This window comes from Pelmatolapia mariae, linkage group LG14, assembly GCF_036321145.2.
Source record: "Pelmatolapia mariae isolate MD_Pm_ZW linkage group LG14, Pm_UMD_F_2, whole genome shotgun sequence".
NCBI classification, from domain to species: domain Eukaryota; kingdom Metazoa; phylum Chordata; class Actinopteri; order Cichliformes; family Cichlidae; genus Pelmatolapia; species Pelmatolapia mariae.
The window spans coordinates 18,057,599-18,082,767 of NC_086239.1; the positions used below are offsets into that span (position 1 = coordinate 18,057,599).

Consider the following 25,169-nt stretch of genomic DNA (forward strand, 5'->3'; position numbering starts at 1 on the left):
ACCTGTTGATGAGGGCAAATTAGTCTAATGGATACAAAGAAAAGGGACAAACAGCTCTCAGTGATTTGTGCCTGAGTGAGTGGAAATCAGGGATTAAGTTTGAGTTGAAAAGATAATATGTTAAAATGTCTTAATGATGTTTATTGATATGTATGATAAAGGATGTTAAGTATTATACACTGCAAAAAATCATCATATAACCCAGTAGTCTGTGGATGACACTTTTCAGGCTAAAGTTTGGTGTTTTGGCAGTGAGGGTACCCACCTGACTGAAACTCCAATCTAAAAGATCACCCTGTAAAGTTGCCTTAAAGAGAAGGGAGTCCTAAGCGGATTTTGTTTTTGTTTGTTTGTTTTCGTTTTCCAGGCTGAAGACCTGGGGTCCGTTCTTCGTACCTCGCTTACTACATCCAAGATCAAATGACACATCCAAGATCAAATCATCGCGCCAACTTTGAGCTCGCTAATCCGGTTCTCCGAACACACCTGTTGTTGACTATTAGTATAGCTGGATGAAGTAATGTGAGATCACTGGGTGGCTTAAAAGGGGCTACGCATCGATAGTAGAACCATTGATCGGCAACCCTTTGATTGGTCGGCGAAGATGTCGAAGGAGCGCGCTCAGTATTTTTCGGCAGCAGAGCAAGAACTCTTGATTGAGGGATATCAGGAGTTTCAGAGTTTAATTAAAACGCAGGGGAACACTGCAAATGCTGCAAAAGCAAGGAGAGAGGGCTGGCAGAAAGTTGCTGACAAATTAAACTCGTAAGTAATTTATTATATTATATTACATCATATCATATTATATTATATTATATCATATTATGTTATATTACATTATATCCTCTTCCACATTAGAGCCACAACAGGACCCACTAGAACATGGGAACAAGTAAAAGTGAAATATAAGAATATTCTACAGAATGGCAATATTTATCACTTATATTGCTTTTAGTCTCTTGAAAAGAGACCCTGAAATAATCTGTTTGTTTGTTTATAACAGCAACCAAGAAAAGGGCAGAGCAAATAAAGACAGGTGGTGGTCCTGCACCCCCTCGTCACACCCCGGCAGAGGAGCTGGCCCTAGGGTTGAATGCCACCAGACCCATTGTTGAGGGCATCCCTGGGGGCAGCTCTTCCTTAGACCAGCAGCCGGGGTGCAGTAGCAGCACCTTCATAACTGGTAAATGAGCTCATAATTCTATTTGTACAATGTAAAATATTTGGTTGTTGCCTTAATTAAAATGCTTTTTGTACTGTGACATGTATTGACATTGTGGGGTTTTTTGTGTGTAGTTTTACATAACACCCCATCACTTCTACCTGTTCCCATGCAAGGGGTGACTGAAGCATGCACAGTAAGTTGAGATATGTATATATATATATATATATATATATATATATATATATATATATATATATATATATATATATATATATATAAAGACTTCCCAAATCCACCTTCGCTTTTATAGCCGTGGTCTCTCATCTTGATTACACGAAGTAATTTACTATTACTACTCTAAAATATGAATTACATCTGAAATAATCAAATACATGAAATAGAATGATTAATAATACATTTCCCTTTTTTTAGGAAATGACCTGTATGTATCTGTATGACATCAATAAAAGAATCAAATACTGCATTATCTTTAGTTACATTGATAATATTTATTTATGGAAAAACAGTGGAGAAATATCGCTGTTGCTTTCGTATAAATGAAGCGGACATACCTGAGTGGCCGCGATCTAATCCTGTTTACATAAAGTAAGCCTGCTCCCAAGCAGGTTTACGCTTACGGATCTGTTGCTATGACAGCAAGTCCCGGATGAGCTTCGGAGAACCGAACGATCCAAGATCACGCGAAATCGTCAACAATCAAATCCAGCTAACTTACTTAGCGAGGTACGAAGAACGGGCCCCTGTTTATTTCTTCTCCTAACACTAGAACCACCAACATGTCATTTTGACCCACTGGGATTTTAAAGTCATGTTAACACTGTTAAAAACCTTGTAACTCTGTTAAAATCAAATCCACCATCTCATAACTTTTACTAAATCAGACTTATTTACCAAATTCTGAATTTTGGGGTGTCTGGAAGAAAAAAGTTATGACAGATTTTACCTAGAATCACCGCGGACGTCATTTTGACCTCATAGAAATGAATCTAAAACCACTACTGCAGGATGCAGCGTTTCCAAGCAACATGATTGCTGCTATAACATTAGTCAAAGCTAGGTGAATATGATTGATTAAAAAATAAACAGGGGACTGTAGTTGTTTTTTATGCCTTCCGACAGGGTCACACTGACTGCCCTCCAGTTCTAGTGTTAAAATAAAGCCCATCAACTGATATTACGTGACTTTTTTCTAAAATGGTCTTTTGTAAAACCACTGATAATGTTTTTGACTCCATAGAAATCAATGTAAAATGCTGTGCTCAAGAAAAAATAAGAATTGTTTACACATTTGGATATAAGGTCTGCTATAACATGAGCCAGAGCTAGCTTGTTAGACTTAATAGATAAATATATTGGGGACTGTAGCTAGATAGAGATGAATAATTACTGCAGGGCTGAATGGGTTGTAGATGGGATATCGAGCAGGTGCAGAGTGTGTGACTGGATACGTGGAGAACTGGGTACATTGCTGGCTGTGCAGAGCAGCAGGGGAGCTGTAGTTGAACTGAGCATAGAGTCCAGGGTGTGGAAAACTAATATGAACTAATAATAAAGGAAATCTGAAGCAGGGCAGTCAGACGGACATGTGTCAGGCCTAAGGAGCAGAACTGAGGAGGGCTGCAGACTAAAGCAGAGCAGTGGGAACAGTGGATGAGAGAGAGACCTCAGGTCTGTTGATCAGGAGACAGATGTGGATGATAAACTTTTTCTGTTCTGCTTTTACAATAATTTTTTTCATTTATATTTTGTTGTAGCCAACTGTGAGATCAATTTTAAAATGTAGGCAGTGAGCTGTTCAACCTGTCTCACAGTGAACTTGTTGTTTTTTATGCCTTCTGCACAATTAATCAAATTTTAATCTCCATCGTGATTTTGGCTTCCCACAATAAAAGGAACATAACTGACTGATACTGAAAATGTGTGCTCCGCCAATTGAACACAATGTCAATCAAGCGCTCCCTAAATCACTGTGCCGATCACATCTTCTCTGTGTAGCTTTAGGTTTCCTGGACTAGCCTGGCCAAGTCAAACTACATTAGGAGACAGACTTAAAGCAAAACTCTAACATCTGGCAAAGCAGAGGGCAAAAAGCTTGTCCCTGAAAGTGGATCATCATCAGTTGTTTGGAAATACTTTGTGATGTTGACCATGAACCATGCACTGCAAAGGCAACTTATTCAACCATCTAAAAAACACACACCATAAAAAGTATAATCAGCGAAGGACAAGAAAAACAATGCGGTGGTTGTTGCTAAGGTGAATCATCGAACATCAACTCACACATCCATAAATGTGAGTCTGTACAGCCCGTTGGTGTATTCTTGTAGCTCACAAAGATGCAGTGAAATCACCAACACAATCACATACTGTTTGTTCAAAGATATGTGTCCACTAAACACGGAGAGTAACGACCGCTTCAGGAGAATGGCCAACATGCCCCTAATGCACTTTTTCTAAAGCAGCAGAAACCAGCGCTGTACGCAAAATAAATGAAAAATGTGGAGGGATTGCACAGCTGTGGAGTGCTTTCCTACAGTGTTATTCACATCCATCAAGAATGAAAGACTTTATATTTTATTTCTACTAGATCAGGTCAGGTGACTAAACATGTTATTTGCCAGCAAAGATTTTTTAATTAACAGGAGTGGAGCACAATGTAAAGGTGAAAAGATTGCCCGTGGATTCGATTTTGAATGAGGTTTTTGTGTAATTCTTTTAAACACATTATCTAAAATTGATTTTAAACTCTTCTACAATAAATGAATTATTAGGATGTGTAAGGTTTTGTGTTTTTTGTTGTACCCTTTGTTTATCAGTGGATTCTAAAATGCTTTTCACCTTTACAATCTCTAAATAAAACACCCATTTCTGTACAAGAGTCAAAGCCAGCTGCTGGGCGTGCTTATGTCTTTTGCGATGTCCAGGACATTACTGAGAACCTTTTATGACACATTGATGGCTTCTGCAATCATTTATGTAGTTGTCTGCTGGGGTGGCAGCACAGAGAGAAGGAGGAAATGACTTTGTAGACTGGTAAAGAGGGCCACCTCTGTCCTGGCCAGTCTCCTAAACTGAGGAGGTGGGTGAAAGGAGGATCTCAGCCAAGTTAATTTCCATTATGGACAACACCTCTCACCTGCTGCATGAGACTGCAGTGGCCCCAAACAGCTCCGTGCAGCCAGCATGTAGTACCAAGCCCTATCATAGGTACTTCATTCCAGTCGGACGGTACAATACATGCTTGCTAAAATATACATGTATCACTTCAACTGCACTTTATGCACATAAAAAATCTCTGTGTATGTAGGTTACTGCATGTATGAGTTTATCTCTGCACTGCTTTTCTTATTTATGTTTCTATTTTTATTTTTCTAATATATCTCTAATTTGCTTTTTTGTCCTTTGTGCTGCTGTAACATGTAGGAAATCTTAGTTATAATGAAAAAAAAAACTAGATGAAAAAGAATAACTTAACTTCTTTCTTTGATACATGGCTTCTTTGTCATTGCTGCTACTATTGTACTTCTACTGTTACGATGGGATTTTAACGTGTGAGTCATGGGACTGGCTTTGATTTGCTTTTGGGTCACTCTTACAAGTGGCTTTTTGTGAAAACTGCCTCATTGTTCAGCAGTGGAGAACAGCACCTTTAAGTTGTAAACAACTTGAATGAGTAGCATTAAATCAACAGCGAAAAATGTTATTTCCGGTCTTCATGCTCCTGATTTGCACGCAAACAATTTCCACGCTTTTCCAAACTAAAATCAAGACAAGCCAGTGTTTCGGGCGTTTAAAGACACATTACTTGTTTTTAAGTACCTTAGAGAATCTTATTTTGACTGTGACAATCTCCCACATTACTTATGCATCACATAGAAGGATAATGTATTAATCTGAATTAAATACTCAAGCTGATTTACCGTGGGTTTTTAACATCCGTAAATCCAAACAGGATACAGCTTTAGTCTTGTTTCTATAAGCTAATCTCTCCATAGCACTAAGTTAACATCTCTACATTCTCCTTGCCTTCTGCCAGTCCACTTAGCATGCTCGCATCCTCTGCAGTGATGTGCTCCTGTTTAACACCTTGGCTAAGCTCGCTGAATAATGCAGTGGGGGGAACAACGCTGAATCAGCACTGAGGACAGGTCAGCGGAGACACTGTGGTTTAGCGACTCTGGCAGCCTGACACATGAATGCAGAGGCAGTCTGCATAAGCAGACGCACAGGCGCATGACATATTCACATAAACACAGAAATCGAATTAGGGAGATGGGGCTCACATGCATAATCAATGCACATTAAAGCATGTTTCATAGTCAACACATTCCAACCACTTCACCAATACATCGTGGCATACTAACTACACATATTAGAGCCCAATTTATGTCAGTAACTTCAATTATATTTGCCTCCTTTATTAAATACAATTCAAATAAACACAAAAGTGCAGCATTACTAAAGCCAAAACATTTTTATAACTTTTACATTTACTTTACAAGAACGTAGAAGTGAAACAAGCTAACTAAACTAAAACTTGTGGGTATTTCCGTCAGAAGGTTTTTTTCTCCGACATCTAAGCTGAATACAGATTGTGGCTTATGCATAACATGAATAAATCCTTTTCTGGCCACAGTGTTGTACATGCTGTGTGGTGCCATACACAAATACAGTGCGGCACCAAGTGAAGGCTGGAGACGGAACCACAGCATGGTGTCTGACATCTTTTCCCATCTTGCTAAATAAGGAAGATGAAGCAAAAATTTCCTTGTATAATGTTAAAAGTAAGACTGACAGGAGGACATGGAGGAAAGAACTAGAATGTTGGAGGGGTGATGACTGAGTGAGACACGAGAGGAATCTGTGCCTGCAAGCGGGAGAGAAAGTGAGAGGAGAAAGCAGGTAGATGAGGAGAGTCAGCTCAAGTTGTAACAACAGATTTTAAGGAGGTTCTGAGGGGGGGGACAGGGAGAAGGGAAGGATGAGGGATGAGAGGGGCTCGTCCCGACGTAGCCTCTAACTCCTTGATGCAGAGCATTTACTAAGCCCTCATCAGCAATATCGTCCCCATATGAGAGTGTGTCTTGATACAGAGTGTTATTTGCCATTTTCATTATATTCCATTGTACGCACTTTGTTTGATGAGGTACCTTCACAAGTAACATTGTGAACTGTTGGTTACTGTTCCTTTAAGACAAATAGAAGGTAAACAGCTCAAAACTGATTCTTAAGATAAAATCCATCATACAAATACAAACGGTAAATATCAGGACTGACATCTGCTTTTTATAGACCTCGTAAGCTGTCTGTCTGCATGGATTTGTATGTCCTGTGACTACATTTATCACAAGTCTGTGTGTCTCTGCATTAAGAGTTAATGTGATAATGCGTGCGCTTGTGAGAATATAAAAGTGTGTGTTTGTAAGGCTTGTTAGAGTAGCAGTTGGCTCCTGCTGACAGCTACTGCAGTCTGAACAGCAGGGCTGACGAGGACAATCAATTAGCCCTGATTTGCCCACATACATACACACACAGTGATAGTTGCATACCGATGCGCACTGATCTAAACACACCTTATACAGTATTGTATTATAAACAATGTTATATACACATGATCAACATCTAATGAATTTCATTTGCAAAAAAAGCATATTTATCTTGAAATTTCATCACCGTTCCAAAAAAACCCTCTAACTTTTCTACTGTATGAAAGAAGAAATGAGGAGACATGGTGCTGGGCTGTGGCACTATCTGCCCGTGTGTGTCTGTGTGTGTATGTGTGTTTGTTATGCCCCAGCTGGGGTAGCGCGAGTTTATTAAAAATCAGACTCGATCCCTCTAAGGGCGGCTTGGATGCTGTTTGCTCGATGTATGCTTGTGTGTGTGTTTGCTCTGAGCGCTGTGTGTGATCCTGAGCAGATGCTGATGTTTTGACAGCCATCCTGCTCTCAGTCTGTCCGCCTCACGTCAGCTGTGTGTGTCTGCAAATGTGCATTCGTGTTTGTTGTAGAAAGCATGCGCGCAAGCACAAGCCGTACGTGTGTGCACGTGTGTGCACGTGTGTGTGTGGTCTTAGTGCAGGGTTAAACAGTGGTCTCACTGTCAGTGAGTATCTGACCTTCTATCTACCACTGGGATCACTTATCCTTCTGCAGGCTCCACAGTAGCACACGGCACCATCCTCCTGTCATTTCTTTCTTAGTTTCTCCTTCTTTCCTTTTCTTTTTAAACTTAATCTTTCTGCCACTCACTCTCATTTTCCCTCTTTGATAGCCCTCTAACAATGCCATTTTCCTTTACTCCTATCCAGGTCCCCTATCCCCATTTCTCTGCGCTAATAATTCCCTGCTTCTCCCCCTCAACACTTGCAGCTCCCTTCTCTTCGTTCTCTGCTGCTCAGATACCAATATTCATAGAGTTAATGATGAAATGAAAACAGAGGAGGAAAAGCTAATGAAGAAGAGGGAAGACAGGGGTAGAGGGTAGGAGACAGTGTGAGGAATGCTGAGATACACAAACTGAGAATCAGACAGAGAGTGAATATGGGGCAGAAACGCTGACAGTAGGGGAAGGAAGGATAAAAGTGTTTGACAGAGGAGGAAAAAAGGAATCTTTTTCATTTGTGTCAGCGCGCCATTGTCAGAGTAACAAAGACATAGCTCTCACAGTGCACTGGAGGATTTGTCAAACACACTTTCCCTTTCGCACACTCAAACACACATATATATAAAAAGCACGAAACATAAATACACAGGGTGTTTATCTCTTTCCTTCAGCAGGGACGAATCTCCTGGGGTGAGAGCAGCTCCTGCTCTCATCTTTCTGCAGTGTCACTTCTGACATTTGTCATGTTCTCCCCCTCATTCAAGTCCTGGTTGCGAGAGAATGAATGTTATCATACCATTTTTCAGGATCTGAACCTTGCACTTTAAAGTTGCAGCAGGCATTGAAAACATCTGAAAGACTTTATACCTTTGTGTAGTTTGAGAAAATAATCTAACCACCATTTACCTGCACCAGTGTGTTTCACGTCAGTTTCACCCTCAAACGTGACCCATAAGCAATCCTTCACAGACGATTAATGACTGGAATGCTAAATTCTGCATCATTTTTGCACAGCACCCTTTATGAGTTCTCACTGTACACAATGCTTGAAGTAAATTATTTTTGCTGCCCACTGTTTTTTTTTTTTTTGGCAAACTGTATTGTAAAGATTTGTATGAACACAAGTCTGAAAAAAGATAACTTGGTAAGTTGACACAGATTGTTTTAAGAATACAGGATATGTTGAGTTGATTATTGGTCTCAAGGCACTGAGCTCATTAAACCACTGAAGGATGCTTCAGGGTCAGCACAGCAGATATTGAGGAGTGATGGGAATAATTTTTCCCCAAGGATAACCCAGCCCTTAAGAGAAATAGGTGGATAAATTGTAGCAAATAGGCTTTACAAAGCTTTAGGATAGTAACACATTATTTTTGTACTGTTGCTACCACAGTGGGTTTTATATCAAACAACCAAGATGTTAATGAAACACAGATTTTCAGCTTTAATTTACTGGGTTTATCAAAAAGGTATTGCATTTGCTGTTTAGCAATTGCAGCCATTTATATGCACAAACTTTTCCAGTTCTGAGAAGTAATTGGCCAACTGACCGACAAGTAGTTGGACTGCCAAGTGAGTCCTGCTCTTTCACTATTTCGTCACAACCTAAGAAGATAGAAGATCTGGAGTTCATTCCAAATGTTGAACTTGTAGTTGGTGGCTTTTTTTCCCTGCTGAAATTCTAAATTTGAGGTCCAGAGGTAAAATTAGTCCTTTATTAGGCCTAAAAACCAAAATAAACGTATCAGATTAAAAAAAGAAAGAAGAAATAGTCTACTGCCCAGCTGAATATAAATACAGAAAGGTGCAAACCACTGGTTACACTCAACAACAAGAAGGTCACAAACTCTTTCCACGAAACTAATAATAAATAAATACATTGAATGTAAATGTTGTGCAATTCTACTGATAATAGTATTGACTATTACATTGCTGCTACTGTGAAATCTCTAATGGATAGTATGCAATACAGTACAATTTATGCACTTCATGAAACCATTCTACATAACTCACCATTGTATGGCTGTCTTCACTTTCTTAGTTATAGTGCAATAGCTTTAGTCTTTGATTTGGAAATAACTCAGGAAAGATCAAAAACAATTATGCTTTAATTCTTAATCCCATGTATAAAATGACTTATTAAGCAATTTGACCCAACTGTGAGCAGTTTTTAAGATGCATTCTCATAGTTAACCATTTATGCATTCATGCTACAAACGTACACCTTATAGTATCTAAAATACAATCATTAAACCCTACAGAGCCATAAGGGGAGAGGTCTGAGATAGCAAGGTCAACGTTTGCTTCAAAGCAGCTCAGCAGGAAATCATTTTCACTCGGTTTCAGTTCTTGTTGTGCCAAACTGAGGATGTTGTCATCTTTTGGTTTTATGCATCTATGTTCCCTGCAGCGTGATATAGATCAGCAGCTTTCCAACTCAAGTCCAAATGACTGCCAAATAGCTGCAAGACAGACTCTTTTAATTTCACTCTCCATCCCCTCAGAGAGCATGTTTCAAAGTACCACCTTGCACCAAGGGACATCGATGTAATTAACACACCTGCTGCAAGTACAACTACAGTGGCGTTGTTAATTAGAGTTCATTTGTTTGTGTAAATAGGAAGCAGAAGCTGTTCTGACAGGTCATGGAAGTCAGGCGCCTTAAGTAGGCATTTTATGTTTTTATTTATTCATTTTACTGCATTTAATACTTTGTTCCACGTGTTACTTAATTGCTCTGTAAGCTTTGAACATGTAAACTTCACTTTTCCACATGTTATAGATGACATTTGAGCTGAAATGCTGTTTTACAGGTGAGTAGTTTTAGGGAAAATGAAGGGATGTAAATCTAGATCAATAAATAAAACTTTTAGAGCCCAGTAGGTATTATTGGACTCATACCTACACAGATGCAGTCCTCCTCTCTTGTATCTTTAACACACTCATACAAACAGATAAGAAGTTTTCTCATGCATTTACTGTTGACTCACATTAGCTTTGTTTGTGAAGGACTGGAGCAGACTCAACGCCATGAGAGAAGCTCACTATGCAACTAATCTACTACCTTCAAAGTACACACTTCCATTTCTTCACACTATGTTTTCTCCCTATTAATATTCCTCATTCTTATTCATCTGCGTTTCTCTGAGGTTGAGGGGGTGCTGTGAATCTTTGTTCAGAGACTCCCTCCCTCCTCTCTCTCCAAATTTTTGTCTCCTCCTATCCTCTTCTTATCCCTCAATCTCTTGTTTATCTCACATTCACTGCTTATTCAGCACAACCCTCTCCCACTCATACTTCTCCTTTTTGATGCCATGCACTCTATATCACTCTTTTCACACCTCTACAGTCTCTCTCCATATCAATCACTCGGTTTCTGTTGTCTGAAGTTATCCCTCTTACTTTCACAAGCTCTCTCTTTCATCTGCTTGTCAGCTGTTTTTGTAACACACTGGCAGAATGCAGCATCTCTCTCCACCCTTTTTTGAGCCTTTCCTCTTTGTTTTACCCCAGTCAACCTCTTACCTTCTATACAGTTATACATTTCTACTTGTTTAGCTTCCCTCCTTCCTTGTTTAGCTACCTTCACTTTATCTTATTCAACCTTCATTATCTTCTCTGTCTTTTTAATTGAATCTGTTCTTCTGTTTCACCCACTAGTCCAACTGCTTTCTGTTTCTGTGCACCTCCACCTCCTTGCTCTTTCCCTCCTCTGTTATTTGCACCCTGCTATTTGGCAGTCCGATGGCTCAGCTGCCAAGACTGACACTCTACAAGGACTAAACATCTGTCTCCCTTTCTCTCTACCTCGCTCTCTAGCACGCTCTCTAATTCTCCTCTACTGAGTCCCCAACTCAGCTCATTTTCAAAAGTGCATTGCTGGCTTGTAAATTCAGTTATTACAGCTAAGGAAGACGATGCACATCAACAGAGATAAATGATTCTGCACAACTCATAACAAGCTTGCATTAACAAGTGCCATAGTTGCCAGTTATGGGAAGCCTAAGTAATCAAAGTCTATACACAGTATAGACTAGAAAGTATTACAAAATATTCTACCACAATACTTTTGAATTATCCCACTTTTGGCATGAATGTACATTAGAGTTTATGTTTTCAGCTCACTTTGGCTGGAGGAACAGTAAATATGTCAACTGTTTTCCCCATACATATATCACCTCTTATGGGCGGATAAGATAAGGAAAACATCAGAATACAAATATTCAAATGGAAGTGTTGTTACTCAAAATAGTAATCTATTGCACATTAATCGTTACTTTCGTAATAGTAATGCGGTATATTTTCTGGATTTTTAATTTATTACACTACTCGTTACATTATATTCTCATTACTCCGTAAAATTACTTGAAATACATTGACACATAATTTTGTGGTTTGTCTTTTTTCTATCCACCCCACACCTTTGTAAGCACCTTTTTAAAGTAAGTAATAACATAATTGTAACTGTCATTTAATTACTGAATTTAGTACAGTAATGCATTGTAATGTGTTACACCCAACACTGCCAAATGGTAATAATGTAAATTATGTATATTCATTATTTTGGTCATTCCCATGCATCTAGCACTCTCACTTAAACCATCCAGAGCATTTTTTAGTAGTAAGAACACAACTGATCTTCTTTTGTGTGCAACCTTCGAGAAAATGTCTGCAACTGTGTACAGGGATTCCCCAAACACTGTAATATGTTCATGTGCAAGAAAGACAAAGATAAATGATCACGTCAGAAAAATAAAGCTAAAATGAAAATGTTTAAGCTTGGCATTGGTACAAATACAAACAAGCTATTTCACTCGACTGAATTAGATTATAAACATGCTCCTAAAACTGTAACATTTACTGCAAAACTTTCCTCATCACCACTTTTTTGTCATCATGTTTTTCTAAATTGTTACAGTATAATCACATTTCTGCAAGACGATATGGTCACGGTTAAGTTTTCTTTAAATCATGAATTACAGTTCTTGGGTTCTCACATTGCTGTGGTTAATGGGGCGTATTAGATCCTGTCATTGCTTCTTTTCTTTCTGTAAACTCCTGTAAACTTTGGATAATATTGGGGAATTCATTGTTCTTGTTTAGACATTAGTATTTTAGAGAAGGGGTGAAAGGAATTTTTTTTTTTTGCATCATGCAAATTTTAATCAAATACTGAGATATCAGATAATCTGCTGATGTTTGGCACTGTTCTTGATCTTGACCCCCCTCCCCCGTCAGAAATAGCTTATCTTTCCCTCCTCTATCAGTTCTGCTTACCTTCATCTTCTCTGTCCATTTGGCTTGCAATTGGTTTCACTATATATCTTTGGAAGCTGACGAGGCAGAAAAGTAGAAGGACAGGTCTTTTAACTTGGCATATCTCTCTCTACACACCTTTTCCCCGTTCTCCTCCTCTGTGCCCTCTAAGCTTCCTTTAAAACTACCACTTCTCTCCCACCGCCCTCGCTTCCTCCTCCTAAAATATGAGCACCATATCATACATGACTCTACACCTAGACCCACTCAATTTCCAAGCCATCATTTCACCCTTTGCCTCTCTCTCTTCCTTTCTCTCTCTCTCTCGCCACACAAACAGCACACACTCCTCTCCCACTACACTGTCCAAGTGGTCACCGCCCTATTTTTTTTTCTGTGCAGGGGAGGAAAAGACCATCTGCCAAACATTTAGAGGTGGGGTAACTTTGGCTGATGCAAAGTGTGTGGCAAAGCGTGCGTGTGTGTGTATGTGCGCGATGAAAAGTGTTTATTGGGGGATTCCCTTGAAAGGGAGATCCTGTAATTGTGTTTGATTCAGCCTGGGTGGGCGGGTGGGGAGTAGCTTCATGTTGTGTGTCCTAAATGTGACTCATGAATTCCAAATAACCTCAGTCATAATCCTCCCTGCTGTCACCCCTGTGTTTAATATAGTCCCAGAAAAACATTTGGAACCCATTTACATCCTGTCATTATTCAGTTCAGCCAGGCTTGTGTGATATCACAAGTCGATGTGACCAGGTTCATGGGCATTAGGCACAACATACCATATAGTACAACCAGATATCGTATTGGCTTCCTCTCCACACACATTATTGATGAACTGCTTCACAGAGTGACATTGTGATGTAACACACAAAACAGAATCACTGAATTTTGGTTCCATCATTATGCTGATGAAGCATATGTCTAAATTCAACAAGGGAAATCATCCACATCTCTATCTTCATCTTCACTACCACCAGCATCTAGACTCCTGTCCTACTTGCTATCCTATTCCTTATCTGAGTCTAATTGCCAAATAGCTTTTTTAGACATGATTTTGATTTGAGAAGATATTAATGTAAAGTTCCACAATAGCTAGTAAATGAACACTAGAGAGGATATATTTTCACAGGTGATGCTTAAGAAGGTCAAGTATGTGCAAACTTTGCATCTCAACTTTTAAGCCAACACGAGTAAAAAGAAGCCGAAATTGGTCTAGGAAATGGAAAATGGAATACACAGTTACATAAGAATGTGAACATTTGGAAAAGCTCCAAGACATCTACCAACGGATACAGATACAGACTACTTTGAACTATTCTTCACAGGGTTTCCACGAGTGTATTACAAGTCCAGCGGTGCACCAATCCACAAGACTGTTTTGATGGGGGTGTGATTGTGCCTCTGTGTGTCTGTGCTGTGTGTCCCTGGCCACACTGAGCACTCATACACACTGAGGGCCCGCAGGACATCACAGTTATTGATAATGCAAACATATTTTTGTAAGGACATTATCCGTACCAATATCTATCTGAACTGCTGTGCAGCTTGTGGCTTTTTGCTTTTTTCTCATAATCTGTGCCCTTTTTTCAGTATACAAAGGTAAATAAAGGTCTATCAGGTGCATCCATAGTGTCTGATAGAATACATTTGACTAAATGTGTTATCCTTGTGCAGGTGTCTCTGTTTTGTCTTAGTATGCCGGTGTGCCTGTCTGTGACACTGTTTGTCACATTGTATTTGCCCACAGAGCCAACGGGGTGAAATAGCTTTTGATTAAAAACAGCTGAAACAGATGGGTGAAGGCTGAGAGATAGAGACAGACATGAGAAAGAGAGAGATTGAAAGAGGAGGATCTGCAGAGATGAAGTGATATGTAGCAAGGCACAGACTGATAAGACGGCACTGAGAGGACGGCAAAGATAAGAATTATTGGAAGAAAGAGAAGGATTCAGAAGGATACGCCACGACTCTTCATAAAAAAAAATATTGTGCTCAATACAAGATGCGTAACTTCTAATCTCTGTCCGGCAAAGTGACCAGTTGCACTCCATGACTAAATGATGGTTTTATGACAAAAACACAGAAACCTGTATGTCTAACCTGTTGCTAGTAGAGAGCTGGTTATCAGTGAGACTAACTGCAACTATGGTTACTCTCTATTTTTCATACTCCAAGTATAACTCTGTATGTGGTGCAAGTTAGCGTTTGTGCTAATGGCTCAAACATAGTTGTGCTTTGGCCCTACACAGAGCCTACGCACAACTTTGCAAATCATCCACATGTTACAACTGTTTAGTGTCACCAGGGGGCAGTGTTACAAACAACCAATCTGTGGGCAACTCACACTTCTGTTGTTGTTAGTCTTTCAGTTGGCTGCATGTATAACATATAAAGAGCTAAAGTGACTGTTAAAAACAAGGAAAAGTGTCCATCACAGCCTCTGCCTGTGCTTTTCAGGCCCTTTTTGTCTCCTTTGAGGATTACATGCAAGCAAAAGGGACAAGAGTGTACAAATGCAGTATAATACAAGCCCCCTGAATATGTAATATGCTATCATATTAAGCTCCAAAGTGTGTGTATTAGTTTTGCCTAACTTTAATCCTGAAGCAAACAGTTAAAAAGAAGATATCAGTGCTCTTATATCGCTAGAGAATTTCACTTTACCGCATTCTCTCAAAGTCACATATTGTCTGCCTTAGACTTCGGTATGCTAAGTAGCTAAACACACCAGTGTACATTTAGATTAGCCCAGCTACACCAATAAAATGTTATATTACAAGGAAAAATCTTAATATAATATATATGGAATAAATAACTTAAAATTACCATTTTGACATTTTCATTACAGCTGACGTCAGCAGTTTTATTTTACGCGGAAAATAAATTTTAGGCTATGATATGAGGAGTCTCACAAGGATTGTTGATGGCGTATTAAATAGATTAATATTTCACCAAATGTCCCTCTCATTTTTTCTGTTTTTCCACATATACACAACATATCTACACACACACACACACACACCATGTACACATGATTTAGGCGACCTGCTGAAGTTAAAATCAAAATTAAAATGGGGAGGAAAAGTGTTTGAAATTATTCTGAATGTGGCACAGTTGTTGCTGGCAGAGGGGTTGGTCTGGGTATCTCAAAAACTGCTGATCTACTGGGATTTTCCATCACAACCATCTCTAAGGTTTACAGAGAAACATCTGAAAAAGAAAGAATATCCAGTGAGCAGCGGTTCTCTAGGAGTAAACACCATGTTGATGTCTGAGGAGAATAACCCGGCTGCTTTGAACTCATAGGAAGGCAACAGTTACTTAGATAGCCACTCGTTACAATCAATATATGCAGAAGAGCATAAGGACTACAGCCGATAAACTACAGCAACTTAAGACCACAGAGGGTGCCACTCCTGTCATCTACAACTGGAAAATGAGGCTCCAATTTGCATGGGCTCACTAAATAATAGGATAATAAGATATTGAAAAAATTATGAATCTCAATTCAGATGACGGGTTCAGCAATTGACATAAACAACATGAAAGCATGAATCCATCCTGCCTTCTATCAATGGTGTAACGGTGTGGAGGATATTTTCTTGGCACACTTAGGGGACTTTGCTCAGTACCAGCTGATTAACACACCGTACCTGGGTACTGCTGCTGACCCTGTCCATCCATTTATGACCACAGTGTATCTATTCTGCAGGTTAACACATCATATGAATCAGCCTAAATAATCTCAAATTGGTTTTTGAATGTGACAATAAGTTCACTGTACTCAAACAGCCTCCACAGTCACTAGATCTCAATCCAGTAGAGCACCTTTGGGATGTGGTGGAACAGGAGGGGATCATCATGGATCTGCAGGCAACAAATCGTGTGATGCTGTCACGTCAACATTGACTAAAATCTCTGATGGATGCTTCCAATACATTGTTGAATCTATGCCATTCTATCATGTGCAATTCTATGTGATGTAGGATGGGCTTTGCATCCATCTACTGCATTCTCAATACCTAAGGATATCATTTCTCTGAGATGAATATTGAGTTGACTCTGACATTATTAAATGGTAAATGGCCTGTATAGCGCTTTACTTAATCTCTAAGGATCCCAAAGTGCTTCACACTACATTCAGTCATCCACACATTCACACACTGGTGATGGCAAGCTACATTGTAGCCACAGCTGCCCTGGGACGCACTGACAGAGGCGAGGCTGCCGGACACTGGCGCCACCGGGCCCTCTGACCATCACCAGTAGGGAACGGGTGAAGTGTCTTGCGCAAGGACACAACGACCGAGACTGTCGGAGCCGGGGCTCGAACCGGCAACCTTCCAATTACAAGACAAACGGCCAACTCTTGAGCCACGATCGCCCCTAGTTAAGTTATACCTCTGTTAAAAACCAGTGCAGAGCAGTCACCTTTACCATCAGTTGCTCAACATTTCGCTGTATTATTAGTCCTGCATATTAACAAGTTGTTGTAAATTGTTATTATAATAATAAATATCTTGAGCAATATTAGAGCGGTTCACAGAATATAAGCAGTATGGGAAATAGTTGAACATCTGTGATATTTTATGATGTTTTCGATGGTAGTAGCCGAGTCTGTGTATATGTTTGTGCTTGTGTATTAGTTTTTATCGTATTTGGGTCATCTGGTCTCTTCAGTGGAGATGACAAATTGCTCTGAGCAGAAAGGCCAAATAGTGTTTACTTTGTTGTATGTGTTTACATGTGTATTTTTGTGTTTCCTTCTCTACAAAAAGACGCCGTCTCCCTGGCTTACCCCCCCATCTCCACACCACCCAAACCCCTTTAAAGCACACGTAGACTCACTTCAATAGCAGGCAAAAAGAATGAGAAAAATGCTGAACAAACACGGGAGGAAAAAAAAAAAAACCTTGGGGGGAATTCCTTGAAATGAGCTAAGACATTCTGTCAGAACATTTACACACAAATACACACATATGAGCACATTCGCAATGGTTAATGGATGAAAGAAAGCTGTGGAGGCCCTATCAGCTTTAGGTTGGAAACAACTCTAATCAGCTACAGTCAATCAAATAACAGAACTAAGCTCTCATATTCCACATAAACTGGCTGTTTTGGCAAAAACTAGACACAAACACACAAGTAAAGATAACTTTGTAGCAGTGTATTATTTTAAGACTCTGCAATGGATTAAAGAGCTGTTGAATCTAAGCATCTTGCAATCAGGCTGACTGGACAGCAGCTTCGGTTCCACATGACTCGACTTCACTTTGATCTTATCGGTCTGATTTGGTGTTATTAGAAAATATAGATGGTTTGACAACTGTGTCAAGAGGCTCTCTTATCGAATGGCTGACCTCATCTCATTGAGTGTGAGTGTGTAAAAAAAGTTAGACTGATAAGACGCTGTCGTTTTAGTGACTAAGGAGTTTGGATTACAATACATGGGAAACAATGACACTCCAGTATAACAGCTTTTTTTTAAATGTTAGAGTAAAACCAGTTTGTAGGAGAAAAAAACAATTTTACCAATTTATGAATAATCTTGCATGCATGTGTGTATGTGTTGACTTGTGGGACTGATTTTTAAGCTTCAAACTTTTTATCCTGACTTTGTTCATTTAATAGTTGCAACAATACACGGCTGTTGCAAAAAGTATATAGGGACCTCCAAAGCAGCGCTGGATTTTGCTTGATTAACCTATTTTAAAGCAGATATAAGTGCGGTGTCTCAAAAGTTGAGAGAGAAAAGAAAAATCTTTCATTGTAAACATGATATGCTGGTAGCATAATTTCTGTGTTTGAAACTTGAGGTATTGCAGTAAACCTCCCTGGACAAGGATTAAAGCTCAAAAGTTCCACAAGACCATTCAATGGTTAGCTATGTTATTGTCAAATAATTTCAAGAAGGACAAGAGCATAAATAACAGTATAATGTACAATGATGTCTAGAGTTCGACTGATGTAGGAACTTTAAGACTGATACTGTTACCAGTCGTTTGTGACTTAAAAATCCAATGTAATGGATGATGTTGTTTTTCTTTTCAACAGATGAAAAGGATTTCCCTAACATTTTGTATGTGAATTTATTCATATGTTCTTACAGAGATAATATGACAGTGCATTTTAAAAATAATCTTGTTTTAATGTCACCACAAGGCTCTACTTAACTCATATCAGCTCGTTCTTGTGTTTGTGGTGTTTCAACAAATATGCTGACACTGATAGTACGTTTGGAGGGTGTTCCTCCTGTTTCTTTATTTTTTTAATTTTCATTTATCAGCTGTTATAAATGCTTGTTAGAAAACAACTGTAAATATATTATTAAAGGTCATGAAGGTCAAAGACTATTATTAAATACTGACTTTGGTATCAGAGTGTCTGGAATACTAAAAGAGTAGAACAACTGTGTTTACAATTGCAGTCTGAGACAGACTTCAGTAACATAAAACTTGAAAACAACAGCAACAATAGCAACCATCAAGGGAGATTTTCTACAGAGCTGTAAAAAGAAAAACAAAAGTTGGAACATGTATTAAAAACTCAGATTTCAACAGTATTGTGAAAACTTACTCCAGTGTTAACACTGCCTTCTTCTGATCTTTGCAGCTAATACCGTTTCTTTTCCTGTTCTGTGAGGGAACAAACACTTTTCATCCTGCTGCTATTTTGAACCTCGCCCAAACAGATCTGATGCAGCTGCTGTCTTTTTAAAGCACCAACTTTTAATCTGCACCATTTCTTCCATCACTCACCGCTTTTCTATTCCGTCTGCTTGTCCTCATAATGCTGCTACAGCACTGCAATGGCTATTGTGATGTTTGCAGTAAATACATGCATTTATCTAACGGGGTACAATGAAACGTCCTTCGGGTGGATGTTACACTGTTGGATTCAAATGATAAAATTGAAATACTGACCGTTCTGTTGACAGGTTTGGTTGAGATGATTCATAAAATTGGAAATGATGAAAAAAGCAAATAATAAACTAAAGATAGTTTAAAACGTGTCTAATAGGGTTTTATTGTGTCAAACTTTCATTCATGGCTGAGCTCCCCATGCAACCTTGTGTTTTCTACACCCACACAGGAGAGAGTTTAGTCAAACAGGCCTCAGGGACAGCTATCCAGGTCAGAACCTAATACAGAGGTATTTTCATGCTTTCCAGCCAAAAGCAACGCTGCAGCTGTTTGGGTGTGCGCGCGCGTGGTACTCAGCGCTACTTCACCATGACTTTGCCCTCAGGCACGAGCGCAAAGTAAGCATGGCACACATCCAGAAATTTATACAGCCACGAGACTCTGAGAATCTGAAGACCTTATCTTAAATTATGTAGAGATGCATGATAATTATGCTACAAAAGGTTTTTAACACCCAGTGGGACGAAGTGATGCCCGTTCTTTATTTCATTTTCAAAATTTTCAATTGTTATTCAACGGAATTTATGCGCTTCCTGTTTCTCCATCGCTTATTTTTAGATCACTTAACTTTCACCACCAAGTCAGTCGTTTGCACACACATCCACGTACACGCTGTGCACCACAAAACATGTTATTACAGCTACATCGATATTAAAGCTAAAGAAAGTTTTAAAAAAGGTGATCTCACCGTCTCTTCTGTTGTTGCCCCTCATCACTTTGGTCGTAGAGACCTGAGCCCTCACGACTCCTGTTAAAGTTCCCAAAATTAGAACCGTCCACATGTGGAAAAACACCGGTCCTCTCATGTTGCTGAGAATGATGCTAGGTTAAAAAAAACGACAGCGGTAAAAATGAGTAAATGTCCTCTTCACCTTCTAGTGGCTTAAGCGAAAAATGATGTACTTCAAAAGTTATCTAAAGCTTTCCATTAACGTTTGCAATAACTGCGAGCTTTGAGTAGCTCTCTCCTTTACCCGTAAATTGGAATCACTTGTTGATTCCAATGCTTGAAGTCTGACGCACTCTATGCCCCGTCTTGTTCCAAAGTGCCAAAAATATGGAAGTCTTTGCTTTCTTTAAAAAGTTATGCGCGCACAGGCGTACCAAGTGCAAAACTCTGAAATAGCTCAGCGCAGGTGGAGGGTAATATAGCCACGCTCACGGTCAGACTGGAGACTGTAGGCGCCGGACTTCTTATCTCTGTGGAACAACTAAAAAAAAAATCTATTCTGCCACTGAGAAATATCCCGCATAGTTTTCCAGTTTCTAATGCATCTGCACTTTGAAAGTTGGGGCGTCAAACTTTGCCAAATGAGTGGCGCGTGCGCACCGTGTGTGAGCGTCCAGCTTGCTGTGGGTGTGCGGGTGAGATGCTTGGGTGTAAAGTTATACAGGATAATAAAAAAAAAAAAGAAAAAGAAAGAAAGAAAACCTTTCAAAAGAAACATCGATAAAATGTATTTTAAAGTTTTCTTCGTATCTATTCTTTCTATTGATCTATCTTTTGCTCTCTGATTATTGTAATCAAGTACTTGACTGTTAAAACACACTTTGCAAAATGGAATGAGGAAATGAGCAAACGCGAAAGTGCATTTTTTTTTTTTTTTTTTAGAAAATCCAGAGGAAATGGGGGGTGTCACCAGTTACATGAAAGGAAACGTGTCATGAACTTGTCCAGGACTTACTGGGAAATTTACTTGCCTCAGGTCTTAAATGTTGAATCATGCTGACGAAATATGAGATACAAGTAAATCCAGGTGATGCGATCTATTACACAAGTTTTAACCAAGCAGTCACAGTAAGTGACAGCATTGTGCAATGCATGCATGATCATCTGGGTAAGGAAAGCTGGACCTGAGCATCTAGATGTTGTGTTTTTCAGTGTGAGAAACGTTTCATCACTTGGTAGTGACAACATCGCTCTGCCTGAGCGACGTTAATGTCATATATTTAATTCAAAATGAGGTGTTGCAACCCATCTAAGATAACACAGCACATGTGATAAATCTGGAAATGAACTGTTTGGAATCACTCCCTAACAGTGATCTAACCACCACCGTAAAATATCATATGAGTGTGTTTCTGACTTGACTAATTCCCACTCACTGTTGTTTTTATCACTTTTTCCCTGGTCACACAAATACTGTTAGCATGTCTTGTTTGCTTTCTTTTGCACCATGTTCATGTGCATAGTCACAAAAATTATCAGAGTTATTTAGACTTTATAAGATGAACTTGCCAACTTCAGGTTTCTGCCGAGTCAGCAGAAAGCCTACCCATTACTGAGCAATTGGCTAATGACTAATGCAGCACCTCTAAAACTTGAAAGCACTTAGGGAATTATATAGGTTATTAATAGGGAGAGAAATTTAATTAAAATTAAAAGCTATTAGACTACCCTGCTGAGCTTCAAAGGCATATGCACCACGGGAGTGAATTTGTAAGTACTGTATACATAGAGATCGGTTGTTGTCATACACAATGTGTATGGACACGCACACGTGTGCACACAGACATGAAATCTTCTTATGGTATTAAAACTTTAACCTGCCAAGAATGTAATAACAGGGTAGCAATATTTGGATCTTAAATTAACATAAGTTGCTCATATGTAAAAACACAGACAGCTGAGACCAACTAGCCATTACCATGAATTTTAAAATAATGATAATCTGTGTCATTAGTTTCTATCTAGACTACAAACATACATTAAAGTGCAGTTACAGTAGCAGGTATTGTCTTTTCACTTGTATGTTTCATGCCTGTGTTAAGTGTCAGCCTAAGTAAACTTTTTTTTTTTGCTAAAGCAAGCATGCATTGTATGGATGTGCTGTAGAACTAATGTCTCTTGTGTGTCTTTGTTTATGGGTGCAGTGGGCTATCCTCTTAATCTGTTGATTTAATCTTAAGCACTGACAGGCCTGTTGAAACTTTGGAAGCTACTTGGAGCAAAGCTCTGCATAGTTCAGAGCCTGGTGAAGCAACACTTCGGCCTTAAAGTCTGAATATTCCAAACAATGGTTTTAGCTTAAGGGTAATCTCGATTGTCCACAGTGAATGTTGATTTCACCCTTGGTTTACCAGGATGTCCTTAGTGGTAGCAAAATGAAACTGGGCTCAGGAATGAATGACTTATGAATGAATGATTATAACCCATTGAACGCCACTGTTTTGTTACTGGTCCAAGAGAGGTGATCCACTATTAGCCTTCTGAAAGTTTTAGATATATTTAGGAATACTATAGTTAGTAATATTTGCATGTTAGAGCCTCTATTTTTAAGTTTATCATTTTAAACATTTCTATCTTATTAATTTTCTGTTAAATAAATATTTTTAAAAACAAAATCACATGCGAACCAAAATATTTTTAAGGGTAGACTTCTCCCACAGTTCCTCTGCAGATTAAGGCTGCGCTTCTGTCTCTTCATGTAGTCCCAGATTGGGGCTTGGCTTGATGTATATAATGGGGTCATGCAGGGGCCAAATGTCTGTTGCAGTTCTTTGTGAATGTAGGTAGATGGTTGTGATTGCTGGCAGAATGGAGGAACTGCACAGATCGATGCATCGGGAGGAATATAAGGTTCATCATCTTGTCCAAGGACACTTCAGCATGTGGGCCAGGGGAGTTGGGGACTGTACTTTCAGGGCAGGATCCCAGACATAATACATATGTATATATATATATATATATATATATATATATATATATATATATATATATATATATATATATATATATATATATATAGATAGATAGATAGATAGATAGATATATGTGTGTGTGTGTCTGTGTATCAGCTGTGTGCTCTAATGCTGCACCCACTGTGGTGTAATGACGATGCTGTTTTCAGCTATCCATATCTGGTAATCCTGCACAGTCATACCAAGAAACTAGTCAAATTGGGAAACTCTGTAACTACAATCCACTTCTTTCTCTTTCAGACACACACCCACAGTTTCTGGTTTGGGCCAATTAGGCTAGGGTTTCTGAGAATTGGTGTGGTCTTCATAATATAACCATGAATGCGTGTTTTTGTGACTCTGCATGCATGTGTATATAAGAGAGAGGCTAAGAAAGAATGAAAGTCTTTCTTGTTTGCTGTCTGACTAGACTCATACTCATATAAATAACAAACTTCCTTAGCTTAGTGTTTTGGGTCAGCTCCTGGTTTATCATGATATAACATAAAAAGTGAAAGAAGGGATGGAATGGAAATTCAAAAAAGGATGTAAAGGGCAAAAAGAAAACAAAGAAGCCATAAAAAGTAGTCAAAAGAGAGTCTGTGTTACATCTGAGAATGATCACATATAGTAATGAGGTCAGAGGTGATCCAAATGAGGTCAGACGATGCTTTTTTACAAGGTGAAAAAATAGAGAGTAACTTGAACTTGAGTTTGTTTGGTCAGATAGGTTTTTAGGTTTTGCATGTATTCATCATTAAGTCTCGAAATGTGGCAGCCTTCATGATTTCATAAAGACCGGACACACAAAAAGGTGTATCTGTTCTCACTCTGGGCTGTATTTTCCTGAAAGGAGTCCAGAGACAATCAAAGGAAGGAAAGAAACTTAGAAACTGTCTCTATTAGTGGCTGAGTGCCTCCATGAAACTATTGCCATCTTTGTTGATTGCAATTGCATCTTTTTAGGTGCTTGTATTAATGCACCATTCTCTTAAGATTAAGTTGCATGCAAGCTTGCATAAACAGTCAAAGCTTTGTTACAAAGCTTAAAACTGACTAAAAACTGGTGATTAAAACTTCAGGTCTGCGTGTTAAAATGTTCAAATTAACAAACCTAAACTAACTATTTGCCTGAAAAATGTCAAAGTCTCTTCAGACACATTGCGTCGGATTAATAGCCAGAGGTCAAAGGGAAATAGGGCGAAGAGGATTGTTATCTTTAGCTTTTCTCTGCTTTGTTCTGTCTCCCTGTCTCATCCTCTGTTTACCTCCTCATCCTTCCATCTTTTGGCTTAGTATCAGATGAAGGGGGATTATGTTTTAGCAGATGGAGATGTGCCCAGTGTTTTAGTGTGGGTGTGTGTATGTCCTAGCATGAGGGCAACTTGGGTATGTGTGTACAGATCCCCCTGGGAGCCATGACATGAAAACTGAAGCAATCTTTACTCATTAACTTGTACAAGTCAAACTGTAAAAAGTGAAGCTAGTTATAGGTTGGACAGTCCAGGTGAAACAACAACAGCACTTTGTAGAAGCAGTATTTTGAGCTAGCTGAAACAATCAACCTGCTTTAACAGAATTAAGTTTACATTCGTATGAGTGTGAAATATAATGTGCATACAGGAGTGGATAATGTTGAACAACTGCTTGTAGATGTTTCTTTATTTTCCTGTAATGCATGCTTTCCTATAAGTGTCATAAAATTAACCAGTCATGACCAAAGCTATTAGAACTTTGCCAAAGCCAGGCAAAAAGCCACTAAAATCATCAATTCTAGGATAAAGTATCAAAAAAAGTAAAAAAAAAAAAAAAATGTTCAAATCAATGTGGGACTACCTATCAGTGGTGTATGGTCCCTCATCAGAATAAAGCATCATATTGTCTTCTTCTGTTGTTTTATTTCCTGTACATAATAGATGTGCCTGTTTAGGTCAGTAGAGTGGCAGAATCCTGGTTCCCACAGTAGCCTGTCTTTCTTGGCTGCCCTCTGAGAATCTCTTAATGAGCTCAAC

The 25,169-nt window shown here is 39.0% G+C and overlaps 1 protein-coding gene across 2 annotated transcripts in view; it reads right to left on the reverse strand.

Moving 5' to 3' along the window:
- pdgfd (platelet derived growth factor d) overlaps nucleotides 1-20,680 on the reverse strand; it is a 55,073-nt gene extending 34,393 nt beyond the window's left edge. The window contains exons 1-2 of one of the 2 annotated variants that reach the window (XM_063493782.1): nucleotides 20,451-20,680; nucleotides 20,165-20,298 (exon numbers count right to left, since the gene is read on the reverse strand). In XM_063493782.1, coding sequence (XP_063349852.1) covers nucleotides 20,165-20,282 — 118 coding nt within the window. In that variant the 5' untranslated portion in view covers nucleotides 20,283-20,298; nucleotides 20,451-20,680. Of the gene's footprint in view, nucleotides 1-20,164 lie in introns of both variants that reach the window. The other variant, XM_063493783.1, reaches the window with a different exon arrangement.
- Between the last annotated feature and the right edge of the window lie 4,489 nt (nucleotides 20,681-25,169).